The sequence below is a fragment of the Anarrhichthys ocellatus genome, unplaced genomic scaffold (genome assembly GCF_004355925.1).
Source record: "Anarrhichthys ocellatus isolate YVR2014 unplaced genomic scaffold, GSC_Weel_1.0 scaffold2031, whole genome shotgun sequence".
In the NCBI taxonomy this organism is placed as follows: domain Eukaryota; kingdom Metazoa; phylum Chordata; class Actinopteri; order Perciformes; family Anarhichadidae; genus Anarrhichthys; species Anarrhichthys ocellatus.
The window spans coordinates 1-8,853 of NW_022282005.1; the positions used below are offsets into that span (position 1 = coordinate 1).

Sequence of the window (8,853 nt, forward strand, 5' to 3'; positions counted from 1 at the left end):
GTGTGTGTGTGTGTGTGTGTACCTTGTCAGGACATTACATTCTTGTTTTGTTTTCTATTTTTTCAAACATATCCCAACAAGATAGGAATGCAGGTGTGGCTCATATTAAGGGAGGGTGAAAAAAGAAACCAGGCGATTGAATTCATGAACTGTGTGGTGCTTCTTCTCTTGTTTGAGAATGAAGAATAGCTTCCAAGTGCTATATTCCTTCACACGTGTGTCCTCTCACCTCCGCAGGGCCGCTGCCAACGGTGTCAAAGAGAACCCATGTGATCATCCCTCTGGTGGAGGAGGTGAAGGACGATCGTTGGGAGGCTGCCGTTGTGAGACAGGATGACAAGAAGATAATGCTGTCGGTGAATTCTCCCCCGACGGCCGTCATCGGCCGATATCAACTCACCGTGGAAACGACTTGTGCAAACGGCCAGGCTGTCTCCACACATGACCCGGCTAATGACATCTACATGTTGTTCAACCCCTGGTGTGAAGGTAAACACTGGAGTTAAAAATAGGACACATATAAGGTTGATATATCTGGTTCATATTCAGGGGGTGGTCAAAATAAAAGAAACACCAGACGATGCAGTCATTTAAGGATGGCCTTCTCATACCAACACTACTTTAGGAGCAGCGGAAGTCAGACAGTGGCTGGTGGTACCACAGTTTTGCATTCTGCTGCTCTGGTTACCACAGAAACAAGGCGGACTGTGTGAAGACCCGCTCCCTATTTAGATATGAAGGTCTCATTCTCACGAAAACACAACAATTCTTAGTTTCAGGTGATTATACGCTAATGAAAACATAGTTATGAATGTTTTATTCCTTTTCTGCAAATGGATCCCTGAAATGCTACATGCATCAATCATTTAAGAAAAATCCCACAAAAAGAACAATAAATGTTTTGCCATACCCTCTGAAAAACCTAAAAGCATCACTTTTAGGTCCCTTGATAATCTGACTAGCGTTTCATCTCGAAAAGGCCACAACAGTGTTCACCATCATTTCAGAGGAATTGTGAAGGAGGCGGAGGTGCGCTTCAACAAGACTTTTCTCTTTACTTTTGCTTAAACAAAAGTTGTAACGGGAATTCTTACGTTTTTCCCAGAAAACCTGAGAAATACAATTTTAACAAATGGACACTCGATACAGGAATTTTGTATTGTGAAGTGCAGACATAAAATCTGCAATTAACACAAATAAAATCCATACAATTGTAATGTTAAGTTATTTCTCATTTTTCAGATGTTATGTTCTTTCTTTCAACAGTGACGATGCACAATTAACCTTTTATATGGAAAAAGAGAGATGTAATGTACCGAGTTTTTAGCAAATTAATATTTTCCACCCGTACTCATGGGCAGGTCGGTAAAAAACAAAATTGTGAGGAAAAAATAGACATTACAAGAAGATCAGTTATTAGAATAGTACAAAACTCAACCTTCCCCCTCCAATACACACAAGATTAGACATTCAAAGCGTCTCAAATACAGTACTGAGGTTCTCAGTAAAAGTATGCAAACACCCACCACAATAGTACAAATGTTTGTTGTGTCAGATGGGAGAAAATGTTCTCACTTGTTCTCCATCAGATGACACAGTGTTCCTGGATTCTGAAGACGAGAGGCAGGAATACGTCCTGAATGACATCGGACGGATCTACTACGGCACGTCCAATCAAATTGGAGTGCGGACGTGGAGCCACGGACAGGTGAGTGGGCTGTTTGATCGCTCCGTGTTTGGTGGACAGACCGAGCGGCAGAAACTGACCGTTTCCTCTGTTCTGGTTTCAGTTTGATGTCGGGATTCTTGCTGCCTGTGTCTTTGTCCTGGAGAAGAGTGGAACTCCTCGGTCTGGGTGGGGAGACCCCATTAATGTGGTGCGAGTCATCTCAGCCATGGTGAGACTATTGTTCCACGCCTGATCAGCCGACCTTTGTGTTTCTCTAATGTGCTGGTACGCAGTGGAAACCCTGTTCTGTGCCATAATGTCAACACCTATTGGCAACTACCGGCTGGATCGCCATGACATTTTGTACCGACATTCATTGTCCCCAGAGGAGGAATCCTATTGATCTTGATTGGTACCATGAATTTTGTACAAACATTCCCCCAATGATGAACTGTAGTAATCCACCATCATCACATCAACATTTTCGAATTTTTCCAATACTTTGAGTGTTGTGTTTAGCGCTAATTAGCAAATGTTAGCAGGATAATATGCACACTAAGATTGTGAACATTACCTGTTCAACATCAGCATGTTAGCATTGTCACTGTGAGCATGCTATAGTATCGTAGTACAAAGCACACATTTTATGTACTTATTTCTATATAGATTTTATTCCTAAAAAAGAAACTGTAGTGTTACACAATTTCCTCCCCGGAGATCAATTAAGTATTTCTGACTCTGATGTTAGGCCTGCGGTTGTAAGCATTTAGCTCAAAGCACCCACCTGTCATACAAATACACATAATCAATTGTTTCATGGGCTTTATTGAATGTAATTGAGAGTGAAATATGTATGTTATTAACTAAAGGTAGATGTTATTAAAGCCGTGCCGCAGGGGCCGGGTTTCTACTTTTCGGGGAACTGAGTTCATAACTTAAAACTCTGAAGTGTAATAATCCACATTCTTGATTTGTCTAGATCAACTCCCCTGGTGACAGTGGAGTCGTGGAGGGGAACTGGTCAGGAGACTATTCAGGTGGAAACAGCCCAACCGTCTGGAGTGGAAGTGTGGAAATCCTGAAAGAATACATTAAAAACAACGGCAGCCCCGTGAAGTACGGCCAGTGCTGGGTCTTTGCTGGTGTATTCACGACAGGTCAGTGATGGTCATGTGTGCAGCAATAAACTGTTAAAATATAATAATGGTAAACTGCTAATAGTGTACTAATGTTATTGCCTTTAATCTGCTATGATACTTAATTTATTAAATTATTATTTCATATTACACAAACTAATAATAAAATATAGCTAATAATTAGATATTAATAATTAAAAACATTATTTAACCTTCCTCAACCAAGAGCCCCCCCAGTGAAACAATTACAAAGATACAAACAAAACACAAACAAGCCGCTCCACCGCTAATAATCATAAATGCTTCGTACCTTGAGCAGATTTTCTTGAAGAGAATGGATAAATCCCGGGTTATTTCGATTCAAATATGGCTTCGACGTATATCCTGTTTGTTTCTAAACTGTTTCCTGAAGAAAGGGGGGGTCTGACAAGCATGGGGGACCAGGGGGAAGGGATTTCACTTTCGGCGTATCTGTTTTTATGCTGGGCGATGCACGGCGCATTTTTGATTTTTACTGGCTAACAATTCTGTCAATCAACACCAGGTTACGCCCACCGTCTTCTTGAGACTCTGACACGTCGAACGAGGTGTCATAGTCTGAAATTGACCAATTGTAGGCTGAGAAAGCCTCGCATAGTCACAGTCCAACTGCAGTCAGACAAGAATGGATCCATGGTTTACAGCCTCGGATAGGATTTTTGCTCTCAAAATGATGCCAAACTGCTGTATTTGGATAGATTGAACACTATTGGTGATAAAACAAGTGCAATATATAGTATATAAAAGTACAATGGAACAGCTGGTTCCAATGACAATTTTCCTCGACCTCGCCTGACCTCTCTGTACTAAAACCTCGAACTTTTTTTCGCTTCACTTTATCAAAGCCAACATTTGCAGAGAGACTGCTGACATGGTGTGCTATAATTTAGGGGAGGTTTAAACGTTCGTTAGCACCATTCAAAAGGGATAATCATGCTTTCAGTGGGGTTTTTTCAGGAAAACCTGAAACTTTTCAATTTGAGCTATGTGCCATCTTTATTTGCTATTGACCAGTAACATATACACAATATTTACACATCTGAACAAACCTCACAAGTGTTGCCTGTATTATAACATCAAAAGTATTAAAATAGAGGTTGTAGTTACAGAATTACAGTCTTTTTAGGATGGGTATGCAATTTTCGAGCAGAGGCCTAAAAATAGGGCTAGGGCCCAACGGGTTTTAATATCCTTTCATTGTTTAACAGTAGATTAATATGTATAAGCTATAGTTTGATTAACAGTCAATATACCATTTAACAAAGAGGGTTATAATGAAGTATTAGTTTTTCTTTCTCCTGTGTATTGATTTTACACTGAAGGTGTTTGACCATTAAATGTCTCACAGACACTGACCTCTGACCCCTCATCGCTCTGTTTTCTCTCCAGTTTTACGGTGTTTAGGAGTTCCCTGTCGAACTGTGACCAACTTCAGCTCAGCTCACGACACGGACGTGTCCTTGACAACGGACGTATACCTGGACGAGAACCTGGACCCTATAGACCACCTCAACGCAGACTCCATCTGGTTCGTCCTGATGTCATCATTGTGATGCCGACCTTTTGTTTTTCGCTCTCTGGTTCATTAAGCCTGACCTTGCAGTCTCTCCCTCCCAAAAGGAACTTCCACGTGTGGAACGACTGCTGGATGGCTCGTCCAGACTTGCCTCCAGGCTACGGAGGCTGGCAAGCTGTCGACGCCACTCCTCAGGAGACCAGCCAGGGAAGCTACTGCTGCGGCCCTGCTTCTCTCGCCGCCGTCCGCAGCGGTCAGGTCTTCCTCAAACACGACTGTCCGTTTGTGTTCGCCGAGGTTTGTGGAATATTGAGTTTAACTTTAAATTGGGAGCATCAACTCAAAACACACACACACAAACACCTCCCCACGGACATCCAGAGAGGGACACAGCCTCCTTGGTCTGGGGGTGCATCTTCAGCAGCACAATAAAATATAATAGGAACGCTACAGGCAGCAGTTTGTCTCTATGGTCCACTCGCTCCTCCACGACTACACGTTGCTGCTTCTCACTTGGATTTATCAACACACAGCACAGTTAGACACACACAGATGTCAGTATGTGTCCTTCGCATATCTCAAGAACCGCTGATCCGATCTACTTCACACTTTGGTGGGTGTTTTTCTGGGACCCCACTGAATGCTTTAGCGAATTGTTGCAAATTGGACATGTGATACATTCAATATTAATTACATTTGCATAAACAACCGATCAGCGCTCTGTGTAGCTTCAGGGCTCTGCGGACCTGAGCAGGTCGTTCATATGGGTTTACCAACGTTACAACCAAAGTCTCCTTCACTTCCCTGCAGCACATCTGGAACCCCTCTGCTCCTGCACTCTCTCTGCTGAGGAATGGAGAGGGGATAAAGGGGAAAGCCCCCCCCGTCCCCCATAAAAGTTGCAAGACTTGCAAAATCCGCCTTCGTCCCCCCCGCCCTCAAAATTCGCCTACTGCTTAAAAGAGCCCTCCAGAAACTCTGTACATAAAAGTTGCAGGACTTGAAAATAAGGGTCCCAACAGGAGAAAAACACTCAAAAAGTCAGTTTCTTCCTCACATATTTTGACCTACGGGAGTGAACAGATCTTTCGGTGGTTTTGTGTTGACAGATTCGGCGTGTGCTGTGTGCTAATCATGAGCCGTATGGCCTTCATCAAACGATGCGTGGCATTTCCCATCTGTTCAGGGCTTTGTTTTCTAACTCTCTCTCTCTCTCTCTCTCTCTCTCTCTCAGGTGAACAGCGATAAAATCTACTGGCAGAGGAACTTAGATGGGACCTTCAGTCAGATCTACAGTGAGAAGAAATTGATGGGCCGCTTCATCAGCACGAAGGCTGTTGGCACCGATGAACGCAATGATATCACAGACCTTTACAAATACACTGAAGGTATCGTCACGCCAACGGAGATCACATGCACTCAAAAATGGTGTTCGTACTTTATTGAATTAACTCAACAGTTCTGGTCTTTCTCAGGGTCTGTGAAGGAACGCATTGCAGTGGAGACAGCGTGTAGCTATGGCTCCAAAGCAGAGGCCTACTCCTCTCCCACGGCGGAGGATGTGTCCGTGGAAGTGACCATGGACGGCGAAGGGCCGAAAATGGGGAGAGACGCAGAGCTGACTATCACGTTGCGCAACGACAGCTCAGAGCAACGTATGTTCATCCTCCACGGCCAGGTGGATGTCATATACTACACCGGCGTCCACAAGGCCACCGTCAGGAAGGACAAGACGGAACTGGACCTGCGGCCCAACGAAGGTGAGTGGAAAATGGTAAAAATCTTGATGAACACTGAAGAAATCCTAATGGGAGAAGCTGACTGCAATGAAGACAACAACTCCCATGATCCCACGCTGCTTCACGATGTCACCAAACTCTGAAGTCTTCTGTCATTGTTTCGATTGAGAGCAGCAGAAAATTACACATTTTGCACTTAATATGATATATGATTGTATGTTAGCTTAGCTTTGCACAAAGACTGGAAACAGCCCTTACAGTACCAGCCCTCTAAAGCATTTTCTTTGGAACAATTTTTTTTTATATGGTTAAAACAAACAAGAAAATTACAATTAGTGAGCGTTGGAGGTGCAGGTTGGCTGATGTTGTTACATTTGGACAGGACCAGGCTAGCTGTTTCCCCCTGTCCTGCAGTTTTTATGCTAAGCTACGTAGCTATTTACCAGGCAGAAATGAGAGTGGAATTGGTATTGTCATGTAACTCTCGGCAAGAAAGCAAAAATATATAATTAAATCATTTTACTCTGTACAATACTATAAATCTAAAAACCTGCAATGTTGTAAATATGTAAATACTATCTCTGGTCTACAGTACGTTTTTTGAAATGGAGCCTGGAGTACAAAGACTACAAGGACCAGCTGGTCGACCAAGCGGCCCTGATGCTGACGCTGTCAGGCCGGGTCAAAGAAACGCAGCAGGTCCTCGCCACTCAGTTCACTTTCCGCCTCAGGACCCCAGACCTCATCATGAAGGTGGGCCAAACAAATCCTCACATATTACTGGTAATGAAGATTAAGACATAAATTCTGATCTGATTTGGGTTATTCTTCTTCTTCTTCACAGCCAATCGGGAAGGCAGTGGTAGGAGAAAAAATGGCGGTCGAGATTTCTTTTACTAACCCACTAGCACAGGTGCTGAAAGCGGTGATATTCCACGTGGAAGGACTGGGCCTCCTAACTGCTAAAAAGATTCATTATGGGTGAGTGGCGGGGGGGGGGGGATACTTTTATTTTAACTTTCTTTTTTAACTCTGTCTGTCTGTTTTAACTCTGTCTGTCATTTCCTGTCCTGTCCTCAGAGATATTGGCAGTCATGCATCCGTGTCTCTGACTGAGCACCTCGTCCCCTCCCTGCCTGGACCGAGGAAATTACTGGCCTCATTGGACTGCAAGCAGCTCACGCAGGTTCACGGGGTGACCGACATCACGGTGGAGGAATAAAGCAACGGCGCTCTGTAGCAATTCATTCGTATGGAAAGTTGGTGCTTAAATAATGACCACAGAGAGAGAGACGGGTAATCATGAAGCACTGAAGAGAAAAGTTGGACAGAAGCTTTTATATGCTCTGAAAACCAGTATTGGCTCCAACTCATCACATTTACTTTTGCAAATTGTGTATTGAGATCGTTTTTTTAAGGCCGTTTATTTCAATATCAAAATACTGCTGCAAATGCTCTTGTATTATTCAAACAAAGAGAATTTAAAATGTAGTCTTGAGTCTGGTGATTGTGACATTAGAGAGCAGTGTGTTTCTGGTGTCATGAATGTTTGGTTGCCGTAGATTCACGGGGTTAGTTACGGTGTCGCGCCGCCGTGTTGGAGGACTAACGGCAAAACAAATAGAAGATACCAGAAGTCATTTTACAGGATACAGAGCAAATAGTGAGCCCCCAAAATGTTAAGATGCGTCTGCTTTGCAGGAAGAACTTGAAGCTGAAATACAAAAATGATCGTCTGTGCGCTGACCATTTCATCGAAGCTGAGTAAGTGTTAAATATCAAAGCTAGTTGGTGAACTCAAGCGTGTAGCTGGCGTTAGGCCTCCTGACTGGTAATGCTTTTGTTCAGCTTGTTTAACTACTGACAGCGAGTCAACTGAATGAATGTTAGGATACCAACAGAGCTAGCGTTAATATTTTCCTCGGGTTTAGCTAGCAAGCTTCATACATGTCAGGATAACATCAGAATGTCGATATCAAATTTGAAGATGCTCTCAGTCAAATTCATCTTTTACTTTTCTTGTCCATAGAATGTGTATATAAAAAGTGGACTTGGTCACTTTAAAGTCAATGATGAAATATGTAGTTCGTCATTTTGGCCGTCACTATCTTGTTTTTTGCACCCAGAAGTGATAGAAGAGGGTGGAGCTAAGTGCAACCGAACGCTAAATAAGACATTTTTCAGATGACCAAAAATGTTACAATGAACTTTGATGAAGTGAAAACGCACTGGGAAAGAGTTAAAGTTCTAAGACAAAAACACGGACAGTCGCCCCCTGATGGACATGAGAGAGAATGCAGGTTTAACATCTGCATTGGCCTCACTTTTAAAAACCTTTGGCTCTTTTTTGCTAGACATAATGCACCCAAAACATGGGGAAGTGGACACAGAGTGTGCCACTGTAACTGTACAGTGTGATTTAAGAAGTGCCCGAGTTTTTACATAATATTATCATGTGTATTAATAACATCAATATTTCCTTTTGTGATATTGTTGATACCCGTCTATCCCAACGCCCCTAACTTGAACTGAAGGACGTTCTGATATCGCAGAGACGGGAAGAAAAGAGATCAAAACTGTTGAAACATGAATTGAATGCATGTTTGTTACTTCCACTCCCAATATACCATTTCCTTGAGTCAATGTTTGTATGTTTACTGAGAGGAAGCTCCGCTGTTTAATATGTATATGTCTTATGAGATATGTAAACTTGTTTGAGAAACGCTTGTTTACTTGTGTTCAGTCTTTCTGCTC

At 42.8% G+C, this 8,853-nt stretch overlaps 1 protein-coding gene across 1 annotated transcript; it reads left to right on the top strand.

Moving 5' to 3' along the window:
- Positions 1-184: 184 nt before the first annotated feature.
- Positions 185-7,590, top strand: LOC116378071 (protein-glutamine gamma-glutamyltransferase K-like; the record flags this gene model as incomplete). The annotated part of the gene is made up of 11 exons (XM_031839879.1): positions 185-489; positions 1,590-1,708; positions 1,791-1,898; positions 2,649-2,826; positions 4,234-4,372; positions 4,465-4,657; positions 5,595-5,748; positions 5,836-6,120; positions 6,692-6,852; positions 6,944-7,080; positions 7,180-7,590. Coding segments are annotated over 11 exons (1,921 nt in total), but the record flags the coding sequence as incomplete, so codon positions are not given.
- Between the last annotated feature and the right edge of the window lie 1,263 nt (positions 7,591-8,853).